This window comes from Nanorana parkeri, unplaced genomic scaffold (assembly GCF_000935625.1).
Source record: "Nanorana parkeri isolate BGI_ZX_2015 unplaced genomic scaffold, ASM93562v1 scaffold975, whole genome shotgun sequence".
Classification (NCBI taxonomy): domain Eukaryota; kingdom Metazoa; phylum Chordata; class Amphibia; order Anura; family Dicroglossidae; genus Nanorana; species Nanorana parkeri.
The window spans coordinates 602,455-624,530 of record NW_017307243.1 but is presented as its reverse complement, the minus strand read 5'-3'; the positions used below and the strand labels follow the sequence as shown (position 1 = coordinate 624,530).

Here is a 22,076-nt window from a genome sequence, read left to right as displayed (position 1 = left end):
GTTACTTCTGTAAGCATTTTAATGAAGCCTTTAATTTACATTCACAAAATACCTTCTATTGAATAGAAAAGGCAAGAATACAACCTTCAGTTTTCTAAGTTCCTTGCAAAATTAAAGCATAGCCTGAACGCTTAGGAGCACTTGATTTTTATATGCTTGCATTCTCCCTCATTACTTAAGCTCATTGTCAACAGATACTCAAAAAACTTTCACATTAGCAAAGGTGTTGGCAGAATTACATATAATAAAACCAAAGACTTTGCCAATTGACAGTTCTTTCATCTCCAGGAGGTTGGACACAATATCAAGCAGCCCCGGGCTAAGGCAAATCAGCCTCCAAGGGAGTCTAACTGAATTTTCCACTCCGAGGGGAGAGAACTAACACTACAAAAACAGTACTGGAACACAAAACTCATCTAAAACAGAAGTCATCAACTTGCGCAACTAGATCGATTGTTTATGGACTATAGATTGATGAGGCTTGACAAAGGAGGTGAACCTCTGAAAACGCATTGCCTGGCAACAACCGACGACCCAGGAGTACTCAGCAGCTGTGACCCTACTTTGAGGAGAACCAGCCACTGGATCAGACCTGTGTCTTCCAGCACAGGCGTCCTGGAATCTTTCTGGACTGAACTGGACCCTGCTCTCGCCATATCCTGATAGCAATCTTGGACCAGTAGCTGAGATGAGACTTTCATCTGATGTGTGACAGGCGAGATGTTTTTTAATAACCTGTAAGTGCATTACTTTTAACCTTAATAAATAGTCACTTTACACTGCACTAAGATCTGTGCACCGGTTTTCTATGTTTTCTTCACAAAACTCATCAAATCGGTAAACATTAATGCTGTACCAATTTACTGCAACAGTTCCAGATTGGTTCTGTTAAGAGAAAAAAAAATACTTAATCTTACCTGTGCATTAAGTTTCTTGGAGTACATCACAGAAAACAGGTGGTTAGTTCTGGAACCAATGTGTTCTGCAGATGCCTTCAGGTGATCAGACACTGGCAAATCAGATTTGTAGGGACAGTCCTGTATAACTCCTCCACTCTCAGCCTGCCTCAATGTTGTAGCAGGCTGAACAAGAGGGGGATCACAGAAAACAGAAGGAGGGGTCCTAAGTCTTATGATGTACTCTAAAAAACGGACTTGGTAAAAGTATGACCAGAGGATCAGCAGGCACTTACAGAATTGCCGTACTGAAGGCTGATGCTAAAAAGCCCAAGATACACTAAGGCTCCTAGGAGAGTGTGCCTTGACTGGAAACAGAGGGAACTTTACCCTTTAGTCCACAAGCATGAGTGATAGTTCAGCTAATCCAGCTAGCAATATTGGAACGAGATGCCAGATGCCCGGTGCAGGGACCTTCATTAATGAGTCGGAATTGCTTATGAAAGCTGTAGCACAGAGGTAAACTTGAACAGCTTGAACCAGGTCTAAACTGGGGAGAAAAATGTATTCAAGATGTTTAGGTGCAGGTACAAGGATGGTAAAACAATAACCTGTTTAAAAGGTGGAAGGCAAGGACCACCATAGGAGGAAAGGAGGCCTTAGGTGTCAGTACAAAGTTATCCTTGTAGATAGCCAGAAAAGGCTCTTTTACAAGTCAAGGCCAACAAGTCAGAAACACATTTCATAGAATGGATGGCAAGTGAACAGCATCATAGGAAATAAAGGCCTTCACAAGAAGCGGGAGACACATGGTCTCTGGGGGGGAACTGGCAAGGCAGAAATCTGACCTAGTCTTCTGCCAACATTCATAGAGGATAGATGCAGTTTTTTGGGGGATAGATCCTATAGGCAAAAAACAAGGTATTGGTACATATAGTTATCAGTACCCAGGGGGTATAGTGCAACCTTTATATCACATAGTACCATGCAGAGAAGCTGCTGATCCCTGAACCCCAATTGTCAAAATAACACATTTAAGAGGCACTGGTGCTTGTGCTCACTCAAATCATCCAGATAGGGGAAAGTTTGCAAATAATCTCATTGGCACCAGCAAACACAGCTCCCCAAGGCCTGTTTTGTTTGGGAGCTGCCCTGAACCCTAACTGCATGCTGATTAAAGTATTAAAGTGTGCTCTCTCAGAATTAACTATGTGGTATAGGTGAGACAACTTGAGTGCAATATCAAAGTCTGGAAGTGCCTAAGGAATATGAGTTCTTAAGTATGGACCCTTTAAGTTTATGCCTGTTACCCCAGACGAAGAGCTTGAGAAGGGAGTCTATCGTTTTAAAGCATCTCAGGGGCAGGGGAATGCCATAGTACAAAGAACATTTTTGTAATTAGAATCATTTTTACTAACCTTACTTTGCCCATAACCCCTAATGAATGTTTAGTCCAAATTTGACATCTATTTTTAATAAGTGTAATAAGAGGTTCAGTATTTAGCAGGATGAAGTCACTAATGGTTAAAGTTGAATTTCTAAGTTCTTCATGGAAATGGCTCGGACTACAGGTATGGAAGCTTGGTCTGCGTAGGAAGATGGTCTATTGGTAGGATTTGATATTTGTCCAAACTAAGTTTTAAACTTGAGAACCAGTCAAATTGTTCAATGACATGTAAAACAGCCTGTAGGGATGGACCCACATCCTTCAAATACACTAAAAGATAATCTGCACAGAGCCCAAGCTTTTCGGTGAAATTTCCCATTTGCAATGGTGTGCCGCAGCACTGGTGCAAATGGAGATTGCCAGTGGGTCCACAACCAGAGTATATAGCAATGGAGTTAGAGTGCATCCCTGCCTCATAACCCTGGAAAGGGGGAAAGGCTACGATGTCCTCCCATTGGCTGATACTCTGGCAACAGGAGCATGATACAGTAATTGTAACCACTTCATAGAGTTAGGGCTAAACACATAATTATGGAGACATTGCAACACAAAGCACCACTTAACGGAATCTAATGCCTTAGCGGCAATAAAAGGTCACAATCCTCCTGGTGCCATTATTATGTTGAGCCTGGGGAATCAGAAATAACCTGTGTTGAAGGTGTGTCTTTCAACTCAGCTGACAGCTGTAGAAGCATAGTACATTCAAGAAAACTAGTAAAATCAGAATCTGAGCAGTCCAGGGTTGTGGAATATAGGTTGCTGAAGTAACTGTGTATTGACCAGTGACCGTGGTGTTGTGGAGGCCCTCCCACACAGTATAACACATCTAGTGAGGGGTGTCATTGTACGTGTTGAAGTTGCCGATCCATATAGCCAGTACTGTAGGGAATTGTGCCATAAAGGAGAGACCCTCGTGGATCACCACAGGATTATAAGGGGGACGACGACATAATAGCGAAGATAACATATGAGTAGGAGAGAATAAGCATGAATATGTACCTGCCATGCTGGTCCTTTTGTCAATCGTGATATTGGTTTTCCCATTGAATAGAGCAACAGTCTCTAAAGCCTTGGTTCTCAACTGGTGGGCCGTGACCCAAAAGTGGGTCGCGACCGCGTGTTCAGTGGGTCGCCGCATGCCTTCCACTTTTCTAGGTGAAAGACTCTCCAGCCTTTCACTCTAGCACAGCACTGTCCATTCTTACACTGAGCAGCCATTCAAAGTATGCTGCCTGTCTCAGAGTGTTAACTTGAAGTGGGGTGGGCTGGGGGTATGGCCGCAAAGTAGCTCCATCCATACGTTCAATGCTTCTAGCTCCCTCGCATTTCCTATAGGAGGTGTCTGGACTGGAGTGATGTCACATTTTGGCTCCCGGCTCCTCTACAGGGAGTGCATGGGAGCTGCACAAGCAATGCACGTATGGGTGGAGCTCCGTTATAGCACGGCAGCCCACACTGCTGTGCGTTCCATTGCAGTGCGACTTGGGTTGCGACTTAATGATCAAGGACAAATGTGGGTCCTGAGGTTACACAGGTTGAGAACCACTGCTCTAAAGGATATATCACAAATCATAATATGCCAATATTGCAGGGTTTAATACAAAAGTGCCACATCAGAGTATAAAACAAGAACCAAACTTAAGTGTGAGATTATAACTTTAGCTAGGGAAAACATTTTTGGCCGAACAGGATGCAGGTACCGACATGTGGGTTGAATGATGGAAGTGTGTGATGTTATAGCATGAACATTTGGTGGAGCAGCTGTTGCAGGAGTAGCGTGAGAGAAAGTTAATTTGTTCTGCTGGAATGTGGGTATGACGAAGGGCTAAGGGATGCTGGGCATGGGGAACATTAGCAGTCTGCCTGATGTGAAGGCCAAAAAGGTCATTAGCAATTATTTCTATTTTTAGGTCATGGATCGGTTGATACGTTTTTAAGCAAAGTTTCAGGAGATTACTGTAGGTCACATACATTTGTGTCAAGTAAGAATTTGAGGAGCCATGTATAGGAATGCAATTGCAGCTCAGTCGTAGAAGACAGAACAAGAGTATAGGAGTAGAAAAATAATAAACTCACAGGGGAAGGGTGGCAAGGGTAATCATGGGGTCAACCTCAATCGGGGTCCCCAGTGTCTCTTTGGTCCAAGCAAAAACCTCCTGGGTAGGTAAAGGAGTGATTGCGATCAACAGTTTGTAGACTAATTAGATACTGCATGGAGTATTAAAGGGACACTAAACCAAATGCATTCAAATATCTTCACTAAAAAACATACCATATTTGTGCATCACTCGGCTGTAGATCTTCAAATCATCTCAGAATTGGTGCCGACACTGTCCTTCCTCCTGGAGGGGGGCTACTTTTGTTCCCCATGGTGTGTGTTTTAAAGTAGCCATCGCTGCAAGGGGACTCCCAAGATGGACAACAATCTCAATATAAATTTGAAACCTAAAAACGTGAGATTGTAGTCCATGGAGAAGGACAGTGAGCACAAATCCAGAGATGTTTTGAGGATCTACAGCCGAGTAATGCACAAAAAAAAAAAAAAAGTACAGGTGTATTAATATAGTTAATGTACTTCAATGCATTTCGAAGATTTAACACCCAAGTTTAGTGTCTATGTAGGATTCACAGTCGTCTCTTGGACTCCAGGTATTTTGCACACTGCCACTGGAATTCAGCTGAGAATAATCAGGAAGATTGCGTTCTTGGGGTCACAGAATAGGATAAGGCCTTTGTCCCTAGTAAGGCATATAACTGTATCCCTATCCCTGTAGTTGAGCATCTTTGCTATAATGGTAAGGAGAGGTGCTCCCAGAGGTGGTGATATAGTCAGTGTGAGGTGAGCATGCTTGACTGCAAAAAGTTGTGACCAGCAGGTGTTCTTGAAAAGCAGCCAAATAGAAGCCTTTGGGACCTTCAAGGAGGCTTAGGAGTTGTGAAGTATCCTGCCTCTGTGTCACCAGCTAAAAACAGTTGCTGCATCTGCCTGGAACTTTCAGTAGCTGTAGTTGATCTTGAAGATAAAAAGAATGCAGAAAAGAATGTGCCTTTCATAGCAGAGAGAAGGTGTCCAAGCTTGCCCCAGATTTTGTTACTATTCTTAGGTAATGAAGTGGGAGGGGTTATACAGGGCTTGAATTTGCCAGTGTCCAACCACCTGAAGGTAGCTGCATAACCCATTGGTTTCAGAAATAACTCCCTGTGCCCTGTGATGTACAGTCAAGAAACATTACATACAAAAGAACCTCTGAATTAAAAGGCGGCAACATATTTGAAATGTAATACAATTTTGATATTTGAAATTAAGCCAACCTGTGTAAAATGAGCACAACATTAACTACAAGGGAGCTTTCCCATAAGCCAATGACTACAAACAAAAATATTTACTTTGGAAAAAACGAGTTGTCTAAGATGTACACACAGATTATGGCCATGTGTTTTTGTTACCTTCGCAGGCAGTCTGTTAAGGTTGTCGTTCCTGACACATGACTTTCCCCATTCACCACACCACTGTCACCACCAGGGCTCAGCGGCCAAAATGGGCTTGAAGAACCTGGTAGATCCAAGCTGATGTCCCAGAACGGGTCTATTGTTGTTGAAACCCCACTAGAAGGAAAAAAAGACCGTATTAATTCATACACTTTTATGCAAGAAAATATCTGCATGAACCCTTACAAAACTCCATAGCTTGATCCACCGTTTGTGTTTTTGCAATCTTTAAAAAGCACATAGCAGAAATATTTTTTCCTCAAAAAGGAGAACTATGAGGTGAGCGATTTACACTCCTCCTCATAATTAGAGCCGATGTGTGACATTGAAACTGTCACGTCGGCTCTTTTGATCGGGAAGTGAGCGAACTTATACAGTTGCTTGCTCACTTCCAGATCATCTCCCTGCAGAGAGCGCCCCCTTCCCTCTCTGATCCACTCAGCTGTCAATCTGCCAGTTGAGTGGATCTCGATAGTATTGTCGGGATCAGTCCCGGTTTGCAGTGCTCTCAGTATATAGCTCGCAATATACTTTGGGTCACGGGAGGAGGTTAATATATGTCCTACCCTGACCCTAAAGAGAAGTATGGGATAAAAAGGTTACCCCATAGTTCTCTTAAAGAGGAGAGTCATTTTATCAATACCCATTTGTGTAAACCAAATTTTTTTTCCTACTGGGTCACATTTATCCAAGGTACTCGGAGCAATCACATGTTAAACACCGAATGTTCAAAAAAAGCTGCATACTTGGAAGTTCAAAAGCAAGAAGATTAAAGTAAACCTGACAAGAGAAATATGGTGGCTGTTACTGCTTAGCTTTCGTGAAAATGCTAGTTGTCTTGCAGTCACTGCTTTGTAAGAACTATGGAAATATGGAGTTCTGAGTCTATTTATTCTCTTAAAATGTGTTCACGTTTAAAAATATATATTTTTTAATTGATAAAGAAAAAAGTTGTAAATGTTCAACTATTAAATAGATCCTTGCTTTCCCTAATGCTTCCCTTACCGTGGCTGTGTATTGAGACTGCTGTACGTTCCTTTCAGGCTGGCTAAACTTACAGATCAGCTGAATTAAGATATTTCCAACATCTCAAAACAGGGATGGGAAGAATTTTCTGACTCATACTTTAGGACCATTATATCTGCAAAAGGACAGGCCAATTCAATTAAGATAGTTTTGTAGAGACTATTTCGCCCCTATCCATTCATTTAAATGCAAAAAGGCAGCAGGTGATACGTTACATACGGTATAGACTTCAGACCCTTCTTTCAAATATGCTTGGACATCGATCACAGCTTTCATTTCTAGGAACTTTATCCCCAATATATTTATTTAGGAGATTGATGCCTCAGAATTAACAAAAACACCATTTACTTTTTTTATGCCAGGAAAACAGTGGTGTTAAACTGCACATGAACTAATCCGTTGCCGCATGCTAAAATGGTCCGATTTAGTCTCACTGATGGCCACTAGGTGGCAGTGGTGAATAGCAGTGGCGTCTCTCTTCAGTTTAGGTTTGAAAATAAAAGGTGGATGCCGATTAGTTGCCGTAAGCAACTGCTCTATTGCCTTCTCTAGTTTTAATAAATTCCACTCATTGTCCTTTGGTTAGGTGCTGAACTGTGGGGGGCTGAGGGATTAAGTACAGCAGCAGTAAGAACCATCAACCGTGTTTGACTGGCCAAAATCCCTTCAAATAAAGTAAGGTTAAAAGCTGGGATCAGATGAAGGGCAGGAACCGCAGGAAAGAACAGTACTTTAGAAAGGGCTTCCAACAGCTTACTGGTTAGGGTCTTAAAAGACAGGTGTACTTTAAGTGCAATTATCCTTTTAGCCCTTTAAGATCATGTTACTGACCCCTCCCCCCTGCACAGATGCATACTCAAGTGTTCCAATGGGCCGGACTTCTGTTGTGTAGTTACATCTTGTGGCAGACATCTCCCTCTCCTGTCTGTACCTGTATTGTAAATCACTATGGATAGGACTGGTCTTCCAGCAGGAAGACAGAGGTGGTCAAGCCCCATAGAAGTCCTCTACCGGAATAGTGACACCTTGTTCAGGTGGGACACTGCTGGGTCCACAGTGGGAATAGACCACTTGTATCCATTTGGTGAGAATTTTGTGCACAAGACTAATAAATGTTTAGGGGGTGGAAACAGCTCAGACTGGTTTCAATGAGGCGCACGCTGAGCAGAAACTGTGATTTTAATTGGGAACAGCAGTAAATTTTAGTAATTTTTTCCGGGGTAACCCTCATCAATCTAGGACTGGAGGGAATCAGTTTCTCCAGCCGCAGGGTCTGATGCAGCTGAGGCCACAGGCACATCTTATAAAGAATCTGCAGGAGAGGGAACTTGAGTGCAGTTGTGGCCTATATCATTTGACTCAAATCACCCAGTTTTTGTGGACTCCAAGTCTTACATGACTGTGGTTAAAACCTCAGCCGAAAGAGCAGATCATGCAGCCACACCAGATGGAAACCAAAGATGGCCTCAAGAATGGAACAGTCTAAGGGTAGAGAATAACAGGATTTAAGGGTACAAAATTGGCACAGTCGGTGCTCTGCATGCAGCCTCGGGGCAGTTTGCAGAATATGAGCTGGGGGCACCCCAAACAGCAGGACTGCTTGCCTGTGTCCAATCTTTCTGGAAGTGGTATAATAAACTGAAGGTTAAAAAAGACTTCCTGTGTCCCACAAGGGTCAAGAAAGAAATTTAGGTTTGGCCATCATACTAAATGCCATTTTTGACAGAAACCTAAACATTAGTTCTACCGTGGAATCCTTTACATTCAGTTAAAATGCTGTAGTTTCTACATAGTGTACTACATAGTGTATGTGTTCTTGCTAATAAATTGATGGAGCCACTTCCAGTATCTCTTGCTGTGTCTGGTATGCATATACAAGGCATTTGCCTGTTTTTGTGAGTTTAGATTTCTCAAGTGTATCTTTAGGCTATGTTCACACCATCACCAGACCAGATCTGCAAATGCAGTGAGTTTTTGCTGGTTTTTTTCCCCTTTAGCTCAAAATTGGTTCTCAGGTGCAGTCCAGTCTTTGCATGCATTGAGAAATGAGAGCAGCAGTTTTTTTTTTTGTCCTAAACGGATCGGACTCGCTGGTGTGAACAGAGCCCATAAATACTATAGGGATACTTTGGAATGTTTTTTTGGTCTGGGAACAAACTGTTCTAGACATTGTGTGAACAAGCCCTGAGGCCATGATGATCAACGTGTAAAGCAGACACTTACAAAAAATTTGATAGGCTACCAAGAGCACTTGGGGTGTTCCACACTACTGCAGGGAGTGTTTTAAAAACTAGCAAGTAGAGCTGCAGCTAACGATTATTTTCAAAATCAATTAGTTAGCCGATTAATCGGATAAAAAATAAAATGGGTTTTAAAAAATGGCTTCAGTGATGGACTACTAGTTTGTATTGAGATTGTAGTCCATCACAGGAGCAAGATTTGAGCGGTGGAAGTAAAAAAGAAAAAAACAAAAACTGGTGTGCAATATAGTGAAATGTAAAGTAAAATTATACATAGTCACAATATAGTAGACAGTCTTTTTTTTTTACTACTTCTACTGTTTCACTTATACAAGTACACAGCATTTAAAAAAAATCCCCTTTAATGGCCTGCTACTGGCCTTGTAACACTTGGCCACTCTTTTAAGTCTATACATCTTATGCAGCAATGGATAATGGATTCATTTAAAGAATTGTGCTCCTGGATTTGGAGCACAGCACACTTGGCCATCGTTTTCTGTAATTTAACCTAATGGTTAGAATTAGAGATGCACCGATACCGGTATTTTGGTACAAAGTACGAGTACCGATAATTTTTTTCCGGCATTCGCCGATACCAATTACCAAGTAACGGAAGTCCCATTCAGGAAGCCAGGTGGCGTGTAATGACTCGCCACCTGGCTTCCTGATTAGCCGGGAAGCGTGTAAAGAGTCGCCAACCGGCTTCCCGATTAACAAGAAAGTCCCCTCTTACCTTAGTATGTGCAGCCCGTCACCCCCGGGGCCTTTCCAGCGAGAACACGGCCTTCGTCCGGTACCCAGCCGGAGCAGTCTGGCCGGCCAATCAGGAAGCCGGGCGCCGTGTAATGATGCGACGCCCTGCTCCGATTGGCCGGGAGGCCGGCTCCATGCTCTCTTTCAGCGTGTAATGACGCGCTGCCCGGCTTCTGGAAGTACTCGTGCTAGGCATCGGAGCATTTGGGCGAGTACGAGTACTTTCCCAAATACTCGAAATCGGCACCGATAACTAAACTAGTATCGGTGCATACCTAGTTAGAATACTACCTATAAGCGGATAAAGGACTGACTTTTTAAACATCTGTCAGCACAATATAGACAGGTTTGGTATTTGAAACAACTACCCCAACCCCCCAGACAGTAAGAACTAAGCAGGATTTTAGAGTCCTTGAGTTAGCCCAAAGAACGTGTAACCACAATTTTTTTTTTTTATACTATGTGAATGAGAACATGTAATACTTTTGAAGCAGGTACTATCCCTATTTGGCTGAAAAAGTGGAAATACACTTTAAGAATGTATGACATTTCTGGCCAGTAGTTTGCTTAGACAAAACTAGTCTAAGAGCTCTAATTAACAAGGCACATGTAACAAAGTAACCGCATGTTTTCCTTGGGCTCATGAAACCTAAAGCTGAATTTTGGCTTTAACCTAAAGAGATCAAAATGACCTAAATGCATGTCAATGCTAAGACATTAGTATAAAACATACAAAGATTAAAAGACCTGTGAAAATAAATTATGTTGGGGAGAAAAAAAAAAAAGCAACAACCACACCTCGTTCAAAACAAATAAGAATGAATACAGGCTAGTGAGGAATAACTGCATATACTACATTTAAAAACAGAAGAAAAGCTGCAAATACTCCCAGGTAAGAAAAAGAAACTCTCCTACCTACAACAGAAAAGGACTGTCCAAGTGGTACAGTTTTGGAGTTTCAATCCTCTAAGCTATCAAAACGAATTAAAAAAAATGATAAAAATAAATTAATTTAATCTGGGTAGCTTCCATACATAAACATTTTACAAAGTATGAGCAAAACATATTTGCCAGTGTATTTTTGAAATATTCATTTTAGTCCCTGAAGAGCGAGATGACTTACTGGCACACTTGACAGGTTACATCAGATTGGAGGCCTCCTGTGAATATTTGGTCTATGATACAATTACAGTGGTTCGGATTGTTGGCCTTCTTTCCATTGTCATCACCTGAAAAAACAAACAAAATGAAAACAAGGTGAATACTTAAAATAGCATAATTGTTTTTGGTTTTTTTACATACTTTATTCTATCTGTATTAATTCTGCAAAGTTATACTGTATAGCCATTATTTTCCGTTTCTGCTTTAGAGATTCCTGAATCACCTGTTCACTAGACAATGAACACCTAAATGTGATAACACCGATTCACTATTCAATCAGCAGGTTGGAGATAAAGGAGTCAATATTAAGTTGAAAAGCTAAGCCAGGTTGCCTTCTTCTTGGCACCCTTTAAAAGCTAGGGTTTCACTCTAAACATAAAAAAGATGGAGGTATAAGCTTACCAAACATATGGCTTTACTAAAGCATCCCAGCTTTCGTTGGATATCAATCAGCAGCGGAATGCCCCGCTCTGGACTTCGTAAAAATGCACACGTACCATTGCCAGCGTTACCATGACTACCTTTGTGTGATATACCCAAAACCTTCAGCCCCCTTATGCAGCTTTCACAAAAAATGTGGCACTCCCATAAATACTCTGAAGGCCTGCGGTCCCCACATCTACCGCTCCTCCCTTTATTTTCACAAAACCAGGTTATACTGATCCCTCTACCTTGCGATGGTGGATAGATAGTTTTAACATTGTATATCACTTATGTACTTCAGATATGGCCACATGGAACTATATCAAGGAACGTAAATGGCCATCTGAAGTGGAGTGGTTTCGATATCTTAAACTTCATCATTGGATCTCATCATTGGCCAGAAGGAGAGATCCAAAACAACCACTCGCATGCTTTGAACATATTTGTCTGCACACCTCGGAGGGTCCCGAGTTGGATACAGTTTTATATTCCTAATTGAATAAGCTTTCCTATCATACTTTACATTCCTATGCTGTCAATTGGGAAAGAGTTGCGGCAGTCTTCGACAGAGGAAATTGGTTTAGTGTATGCTGTGTGAATGGGAACATGTTACTAATAAAAAAAATAGGTGCTCTCAATTTGGCTGCAAAAGTGGAATACACTTTAAGGACACTAGCAATGTCTAGCAACTGTATGATTAGGCAAAACAAACACCAACAAAAAGTCTTAAAAGCAATACTCAACTTTCTCCACTTCCCTCAGCATCATCCTCTTCTCAGTTGAATGACTTCCAGCATCAAACTACTTCATGTGAGCCGAGGCCAACGACGACACAACCCCCCCAGTTCAACCCCCTGCCAACCTCGGGTGTGTCACCACTTTTTTTTTGTTGAAACAAATGAAAACAAGCCACATTTTGAAAAACCAATGTAGACCAACATAAAGTTCAGAGAATACGCTTACCTTTGCAATGTCTGTGTAGTACATCTAATGCAGCAATTAGAAACTCATGTGCATCCTGTTGCTCGTACCCTGCTAAATGCCGTGCATGTGTCCATACAAGGTGCAGTAGCCTATATGGAATGTGTGGAGATCGATGCCCAGAGTAGAACTAAAACAGTGGGGAGAAAAAAAAACAACAACCTAAAGAATACAATAAAAACACAGTATTCAGGACTTAAAAATTAATGTTTTCAAACCTGAGCAATAACACAGCTACTACAGTCGAAGATAAAAATATTTTAATAAGCCTAGACTATAATATTTAATTGGATAAACTCTTGTGGGTTCTTCTTAAGTAGACTTTTTCATACTTAAAAGAGAAAACACAGAAATAACAGCAATTAGGAAATGTACTTCTACAATTGGGTAGGTTGAAATTAAACATGCCTACATATATTGTACTTCTCCATAACAACTAAACTTTTATAGCATATGCCAATAATTCCCTCCAGATCCTAACATGGAAGGATATAGCGAATTGCAAATCAATTCTTAATGTACATGCAGACCACTGAACCTAAAAAAGTACAACTTATCATAAAAGCTTTATTAAATGCGCCACAAAAAAATTAAATACCCATGCAGGATGTCCATGGAGAACTTTTGGGCCTGAAAGAAGACATTAACTGTCTTCAGATCCAAGATGGGGTGGATGCCTCGTTACAGCTTGTAAACTGGTTGGGAGTAGAATCAATGAAACCATTTCACCGCAGGTGTGTGTTGGAGCAATAACATCCCACTAGGGCTGTATGGAAATCTGTTAAGCTGTGTGTTGGCAAGGGATGAACCGTGGAGGGTGGTGGGAGCGACTAACTTGTAATGCCTGGAAACCGCCTTTTACACCCAAGCATCTAAGAAGCAGGGTGCCCAGAAAGGATAACAGCTGCCCCCTCCATTTTGGAAAGTAGGAGTGCACCCTCATGCGGATGATAACTTGGATGTGGGTTTGGGAGACTTGGAGCCAGAGTTGGGTTTTGTTGTAGAGTTTGAGGCTATGGAGTAACCAAAAATGACTGTTCTTGCCCTCCAGCGAGGAGTGAGCCTTCAACTTCTTTGGCTGAGGAAGACGAGTACTCTTGTCACCTGTGGCATCTTTGACGAGGCACTTTTTAGATGCAGGCTTCATAGTCCAGTACTTTAGCCAAAGTGTCCTCCTCATGTTTACCAACAGGAGACTCATATGGGAAATGGAGGCGAGATTACCAAAAACCATCAATGCTGTAGCTCCATGCTGAGGGCATGAGTTCTAAAAACTATGACCAACTGCCATGGAGACAATATATACCTTCCAATAGATTATACCGGTCAGTCAGGGCTTGACAGATCAAGGTCACCTCTAAAACAGATGCAACGCAGGATCTGCTAGGGAACAGGGTTTAGAGAAGGCCTCCAGCCACTTGTCAGCAAAGTCCTTAAAGACAGATGCATCGTCAACTGGGATGGTAGTTTCTTTGTAAAGATGGGAAAACAGATCAACAGAAGGGACTGAGCACTTTTTAACAAAGTCTTCCTCAAATGGGTACAGAACCGAAACGCATTTGGAGGTACAAAACATCTTCTCAGAAACAGGTGCACAGGAAATGTCTTGGTGGTCTATGGAGCTCTGAAGGATTCTAGACTGGAACAGTGCTGGTAGAGGCTAGAGTTCTATCAGTGTGAGCGAGAGCAGAAGACAAAACACCTCAGGGCACGTTCATACGTCAAGGAATAAAGAGAATTAGCATCAAACATTCTTAGTGGCTCTAGTCTGAAGAGCACCTCAAGCACAGCCCAGTGTCCAAAGGACACATTACAGGCCCTGCACCCTCCCCGCAGTGGGGTCCAGATACAGCCTGTGGCTGGGCCATGGATCAGTTGAACCACAAAGCTACAAAGTAAGCTCTTCCAGGTCTGCAGCAGCTGGAGACTCAAAAGAAAAATGATCTTGATGAAAATGTAGAAAAGTGGTTTGCTTCGATCTGAAGGGAGAAGGCGTCCATTCTAGTGAGAAAAACTGAAGCAAGGAGTAATAGGGGTTACACTGCCTGTACAACAACTTTGTTTTCCGTGTCTAATTTTTCTGAAGGTGGGAGCATAACCAAGTTACTCTACTCTGTGCCCCTTAATGAAGTAGTAAAATTCGTTTTTAGCAATACTTACTTGATACAAATCCTACTAGTTTATATTAAAACTTTCACAGGCACTATGGTTGCAGATCATTTAAAAAGTCTAATCTTTTTCTTTTCTTGTGCACTGCCTACAACACCTCTGGGAAACTTAGAAAAATTAGAATTGGCTGTTTCCTTTGCCCACAAGAGGCAGGAAAGAGCAAAAACTTAAATACTCAAATAGAGGCAGCACTCTGCTATAATGAGCTTACCTCTTGAAAAAGAGTTGACATTTCACAAACCAAGCAAGAGTTGGGGCTTTGCATTTCACATTTGTGGCGATCAGAAAGGAAGAAGTCTCGTAGCAGGGGAGTGTGGGTAAGTGCCTGGACGATACAGTTCATAAAACATGTATTCCCGAGATTGATTAGGCCTCGCAGACCTAGGAAAAAACATAAAATTACTGCTTGCTCTTAAAGAACAGAGTATAGTCATACTTATGTTCAGTAGAAGTAGTAAATTATCAAAAGGGAATACCGAAGAGTAAATAAAGCAGAGCATCTCTCAAAAATTAGAATATAGTCAAACTTTGTAGTCTTATACATATAATAAAAAAAAAAAAAAACTCTGAAAAAAAGGGGTAGAAAAAATTAAATATAGGTATTCATGAAGAACCCACTCAACTAGGTTCAATTAAAGTGACACTAAACTCAGGAGTTAAATCTTAAAAATACATTCAAGGAACGACAGTGTCATCACAAATTCAGAGATGATTTGAGGATCTACAGCCCAGTAATGCACAAAAAGGCTACATTATTGTTAATAGTTAAAGGTACTTGAATGCATTTTTTTAAATGTAACGCCTGAGTTTGTCACTTTAAATACCAATATATTAAACCATAAGCTATGGAATGGACACAGCTACCAGAGGACATGCACTTGCTCCACTTTTTACCACAATAGCCTCCACTGCAACACTGTATAGTGGAAAAGGTACACTAACTTACTATTTCTTGCACATAGAGCGGCAATAATCAGGACAGAATAGATCCAAATGACCTTGTACAAAGGCAATAAATAAAGTGAGTGCCTCTCCTTGCCTGCATGCGTCTCTGCAATACGTACACATGCAGAAAATGTGGAATTTCCAGGAACAGGGTAGTTTTAGAAGAGTACAACTGATATTTGTTAGCCATGAACAGGCAACATTTTGTCAGATGCATTGTACACACCAGAGGTGGTTTATTCATTAGAATGTGCATGCTCCCTATTTTCGGTCATCTTTTATTGTGCATGCTCTGCTGGATTTTTTTAGGTCTATACAACTCATATAGAAGGGCAGTGAACTCCTCAGGGTTCCATAAAGATCCAAGGGATTTAAAGTATATGGATGCGGTACGAAATCAAATTCTCGATGTGATAAGTCAAACATTTGTTACTCCTAAGCAGTTTCTAACTGTGGACACATTTTAGATTGGCCACACACAATGATAAACATGCAATCGATAATAGCTTGGTAGCATTGAATGTTTTTTCATATTAAACTCCTAAAGAATAAAATTGGTTTGGTATTTTGTTTTTTTAATAGAATTATTCCTTTTAAAAGAAAACCATCCTTTATTGTTCAAACTGCACATTAAGTGCACTAACTTTGACAGATGTGATTACTACATCAACACAAATGCCAAGTTATCAAATTGTATCTGCATTGTTGGTTTTGGACCATTTAACCAGTCTTAATACATTGTAACCACTTACAATGTACATCAAGGGGCGGGGGGGAGGTATCTCCATCCACAAATATGAAAGTGGTACTAAAAAGGTATTACCCTGTAAATGTACCTTTGACCTGGAATTCCGCTGAAAACAGCCGTACACCTTCTGGTATGAAAGGGTACTTAGATACTCCTGTGCCTACAGCATCATAGCTGCATAGCCGTTGTGTGAATCTGCTACCTCCGACTGCTAATCGAAGGAGATTTGAGGAGGTCACAACTGATTCCTCCTGTGTAAACCTCTAACAAGAACATTGAGCAGCAAAAACCTGCCTGTACCAAAATGCCTACATATAAAGACACAGTGCAAAACAAGGCATGGGAAGTCAGTAATGGGGAACAATCAACTGCTGTGAGAGCACAGGCAATACTGACTAGTCTGACTAGATATTTGGTGGGAACTTCCCATGATTTCACCTTTCCGGCTATGTATTTTCAGCATCCATAATAACTAGGGATGCACCAATATTTGTTTTCCCCCGGTACTTGCCGATACCAGAAGTCCCATTAAAAGGAAGCCAGGCGCCGTGTAATGACTCGCCATCCTGCTTCCTGATTAGCAGGGAAGCCATCCCCATGCTTCTCGTCACTATGTGACGAGTAAGCAGGGAGCCAGCCTTCTGGCCAATCAAGAAGCCGGGCGCCATGTAATGACGCGGCGCGCCATGTAATGACGCGGCTCCTCGATTGGCTGGGAAGCCAGCTCCATGATGAGGGAGCATGAAGCAGGGTTCCCAGTCAATCAGAAAGCCGGGTGCCGTGCCATTACATGGCGCCCGGCTTCCTGATTGGTCAGGAAGCTGGCCAATCAGGAAGCTGGGCAGCGAGTCATTACACGCTGCCCAGCTTCCCGGCTCTCTCGTCACAAGTGCAGAAGGAGGGGGAGTGGGTCAAATGTGCAATCTTGTAGATACCTATGGTGCAGTTTGTGGTTATTTTCCTTCTTTTGGGGTTATGCCGTAACAGCTCTAGCTCCCGCTTTGTTGGCTCCCACGTTGAATACTTTTCTCCAACACCTAGATGAACATACATAAAACTAAATTAAAGTGTCTCGTAGATGTCTACATGGAACAACAAAAGTATAAAATATACAGGTAACATCTGGATATATAATTTTTATAGGCATGTAAAAATGACACAGACAAACATTTTTTGCTACAAGTAGTGGGTGGCCAGTTGGCCCTTAAATTAGATAAAAAGTAGCACTCACAGTTTGGCAGAGCTTAAAACAAAACAAAAAACACGTCTGACTTTCTTAGAAAGTCAGACAAAAAACAAAACAAAAACAGTCTGCACTGAAATGCTGAAAGTTTTACAAGCAAAAATTAGGAGGAGCTCTTCCATGTTACCCCTCATTTGGCATTTTGAGATTGCAAATTGCTGTAAGACTTTACACAAAGGGCAACTGCAGTTAGTGTGCAACATGTACAAGAGCTTTCAGAATACCCGAACAGAAGCTGCAGTCACCGTTTACTTGACTTTTTCCATCCCATAATTTGTCGAATGGGATAGTGTTGGCAGGCCACCCACTACTCCAATTTTGGGTGGTTAACAGGAATTTGTCAAAATTTGAGCCATGTATGGGCAGCTCAGCGGACCCAGTGCACACAGTCCCATTCAACTTTGTGCAGGGGTTGGAGTATCGTGGTCAGATATCTCCCTCCACCGGTTTGACAATGCTGGACAAAAGTAGATGACAGTTCTGACTGACAAGACAAGCCCTATCCCCTCCTACTTTAAAAGCTGCCAGACTGAAAATCTTTAGCTCTGCCATGTACACATACATTATTGTGAAAAAATGCTGTAAAGTAGGAATGCTTTCAAAAATACATATATTTGTATTGTTTATTTTTATCAATTTCCAAAATCTAAAATCAAAATCAATATTTGGTGCGACTACCATTTGGCTTCAAACCAGCATCACTTTTTACACTTGCACAAAGTCAGGGATTTTGTATGATTAGAGTCAGGTGTATGATTAACCAATAATACCAAGCAGGTGCTAATGATCATCAATTTCATAGGTAGGTTGAAACACCGTGATTAACTGAAACAGCTGTGTAGGAGGCTTAAAACTGGGTGAGGAACAGCCAGACTCCACTACTAAGGTGAGGTTGAGAAAGACAGTTTCATGTCACAGGTTATACACCATGGCAAGACTGAGCACCGCAACAAGACACAAGGTATCATACTGCATCATTAAGGTCTCTCCCAGGCAAAAATTTCAAGATGTGCTGTTCAAGCTCCTTTGAAGAAGCACAAAGAAATGGGCAACATTGAGGACCGTAGACGCAGTGATCAGCCAAGGAAACTTAATGCCGCAGATGACACATCATGCTTTCTTCAACATCAGGGAGATGTCCTGAAGCATCAAACTGGAAGAAACCAGTGGCACCCAGGTACATCCATCTACTGTCCAGAGTAGTCTGGCCAGAAGTGGTCTTCGTGGAAGAATTGCAGCTAAAAAATTATACCTCCGATGTCGAAGCAAGGCTAAGTGACTTAACTATGCATGAAAACATAGGAACTGGGGTGCAGAACATTGGCAGCAGGTGCTCTGGAGTGATGAGTCAAAATGTTTAATATTTTGGCTGTAGCAGGAGGCGGTTTGTTAGCCGAAGGGCTGGAGAGCGGTACAATCATGTGTCTGCAGGCAACAGTGAAGCGTGGTGGAGGTTCCTTGCAAGTCTGTGGATGGCATTTCTGCCAATGGAGTTGAGATTTGGACAGGATGAATGGGGGTCATCAATGCTGAGAAATACAAGCAGATACTTATCCATCATGTCATACCATCAGGGTGGTGTGTGGTTGGCCTCAAATTTATTCTGCAGCAGGACAATGACCCCAAACAGTCAATGTCATTAAGCACCATCTTCAGTGTAAAGAACAAGGAGTCCTGGAAAATGATGGTTTGGCCCCACAGAGCCCTGATCTCAACATTGAGTCTGTCTGGGATTACAAGTGACAGAAGGATTTGAGGCAGCCTACATCCACAGATCTGTGCTTAGTTCTCCAAGATGTTTGGAACCTACCTGCCGAGTTCCTTCAAAAACTGTGTGCCTTCAAAACAGCATCAATTCTTCAAGGTACACTTGCAAAGGGTGGTCACACCAAATATTGATTTGGATTTCTCTTCTGTTCATTTACTTTCCCTTTTATTAATTGATAAAAATAAACTATTAACACTTATTGCTGAAAGCATTCTTTCACACCTGCCTAAAACTTTTGCAAAATACATATATTAGGGAAGTTCCGATACCGATACTAGTATCGGTACCGATACAGGGCATTTTCAGGAGTACGAGTACTCCTGAAAAGGCCCCGATACATAGCGCTGATGTCGGCCTTTTAAATAGGTTCAGGCTGCTTGCACAAGTCATCCGCCCAGATCACTGGTATAGCAGCCTGCTTGTCTCCACCCCCCTCCAAGGTCCGTCCCGTCCCCCACGGTTTTCAGGCTCCCCTGCTCTTCTGGGGGACCTGGGACCACGGCAAAGCAGTTCAGGATGGAGAGCAGAGTGGAGAACATCCGTTCTGTTTTGCGATCAGTGACACAGGAGCACTGTATTCACAGCGCTTCCTGTGTCAGCTGTCACAAACTGAGCTGCACAGAAGATACAGCATTGTGCTGTATCTTCAGTATTGGATGGCAGGCTCATGGCAGGCGGAGCCTATATCTCGATGGCTGTCCTGGAAGATGACTGGGGAAAACAGTGAGGTAGTATGTGCGCTGACTGCTGTCCTCTTTCCACTGTGCCATATTATGGTAGTGGGGCAGCATCACCAACACGCACAATGCACATTGAAGGGCAAGTTCACCTTACCAAGTAATTTGGGAAAATGGAATTACCTGCTTAATTCTGTGGGACACACAGACAGACACACACACCTTGTGCGTATACCTTTTTTTTTTTTTTTTTAGTCACCAACAAAATACAGGTTTGTTTAGTAAAAACATCCAAAAACACACTAGCTAAAGAAAAGGTAAAACGAAGTACTAAAAATCCTACCTGTCATTGTGTACTGGTAAGGAGAAGCCAATGACGGAGCAAAAGCTAAAGAAAAGAACAATTTGAATACTTTAACATCTTACATTTTGCAGGTCGAACACAATAAAACAGATGCATCTACCTTTCAGAAAAAAAAGTCATCAATACAATCACTAAAATATACGGTATGTCATTTTCCATGTGACTGCTACAGTTATTCCTACAATAAAATGGAATATAACAAGTAAAATGACATTTGAAGAAGCACAGTCTAATATTATAAATGGCCTCCCATCCCACAGGGAATTTGTTAAAACAATGTGTACCTCAGGTGATCGGCAAGTGATGCTACGCATCATCAATGACATGACCAAGCTTTATTTTGGCCTATAGTGTTTACCACTCATGCTGTATTTATACTATTTACAGGCCAAGAGAAAAAAAAAAAAATGAAACAAGCTCTTTGAAGATATATGTAAATGAAGGGAAAGTGTCCTGCTATACTGTATTGTGCATTAATTGTGGCGTGTACAAGTTTTACACCAGAGTCTGTTTTAAAAAAAAAAAAAAAAAAAAAAAAACAACTGAGGGCATCATTAATAAGATTAAAGAACTCCAGAGAAAAGTTGAATTAACCCTTGCAGTGGGGCTACCCCCACACTGCAAGGGTTAACTGCTCATTTGTGTCTAGCTGGTAAAAAAAAATTGTTATACTTACCCGAACTTAGACTCTATGCTTCTCCGGTCACTGAAGCGTGTCCCCTCTTCTGCACAGATAGAATATTCCTCAGCGTCCTCACATATATATGCTTGTATACAGTGTGATGACACAAGAATGCTTAGACTGCTGCACCAGAGAGTGAGAGAGGCTCTAAGGCCAGTCTAAGAACAAGCTGGCTGGTATGATCGGGTGAGTAGTATTTTTTTTTTTTAAAGCACATAGAAACAAAAGAGCAGTTCACCCGTGCAATGTAGGGGTAGCCCCACAGCAGTGGTTAATTAAAAAAATTTCCCCATTAAACATCTTTACTGTACCCCAAAATTTCGAGAGAGCTCCTGGCCGGCCGTTTTTTTACTACGGCCGGCCCGGAGGTAGTTAAATTTCAGAATTCTTAGCTTGGCGTGACTCAACATTCTTCCTCCCTGTTCAGAAACAAGACCTGCATCAAAAAACAAAACTCCAATTTACATCTCATTCTTCCGACAGAACACCAGACCATGAAATGATAATCATTTTAGGGCTCAATAATACCAGAAGCGGTGACTGGTGTTTTTTCAGCAACTGAACGCCAGTCAACGCTAGGGCACACAGAAAACAATGATGTGCCCCATGGTATAACATGTGGTGAAAAGAAGGCAGAGGCCTGAATGGACTAATATATACACTAGAGCTGCAACAGTTAATCGATTTAGTCGATTAAAATCGACGATTGAAAACGTTGGCAACATTTTCGATCGTCGATTCGTCGGCTATTGATTGATTGGCCTGTTCGGGGCTCCACATGCGGCCTGAGCCACACGTCACACGCTGCTCCCGCTGCGGCCGCCGTGCGCACGGCACAGGCCGCGTGAGCCACGCCCACCGCATAGGACGCTGAAGCCGATGCTCTACACCGCCACGCGATCTCCCTCACTTATCACTGGCCTGCCGACAATCGAGGGCCCACCTTCTGAAAGCAAGTCAGTGGTGGAATAGGTGTACGGAGCTGCAGTGTGGAACAGGTGTGCGGGGATATAGTGGTGGAATAGGTGTGTGGGGGTGCAGTGTGGACCAGGTGTGTGGGGGTG

At 42.0% G+C, this 22,076-nt stretch overlaps 1 protein-coding gene across 3 annotated transcripts in view; it reads right to left on the bottom strand.

Annotated features, from left to right (window-relative positions):
- Positions 1 to 22,076, bottom strand: part of USP22 (ubiquitin specific peptidase 22) — an 83,346-nt gene that overhangs the window by 7,967 nt on the left and 53,303 nt on the right. For all 3 annotated transcript variants that reach the window (XM_018566795.1, XM_018566796.1, XM_018566794.1), the window contains exons 5-10: positions 20,310 to 20,354; positions 17,214 to 17,315; positions 14,797 to 14,966; positions 12,399 to 12,546; positions 10,975 to 11,080; positions 5,791 to 5,949 (exon numbers count right to left, since the gene is read on the bottom strand). In XM_018566795.1, the coding sequence (XP_018422297.1) occupies positions 5,791 to 5,949; positions 10,975 to 11,080; positions 12,399 to 12,546; positions 14,797 to 14,966; positions 17,214 to 17,315; positions 20,310 to 20,354 (730 nt within the window). The remainder of the gene's footprint in view (positions 1 to 5,790; positions 5,950 to 10,974; positions 11,081 to 12,398; positions 12,547 to 14,796; positions 14,967 to 17,213; positions 17,316 to 20,309; positions 20,355 to 22,076) is intronic.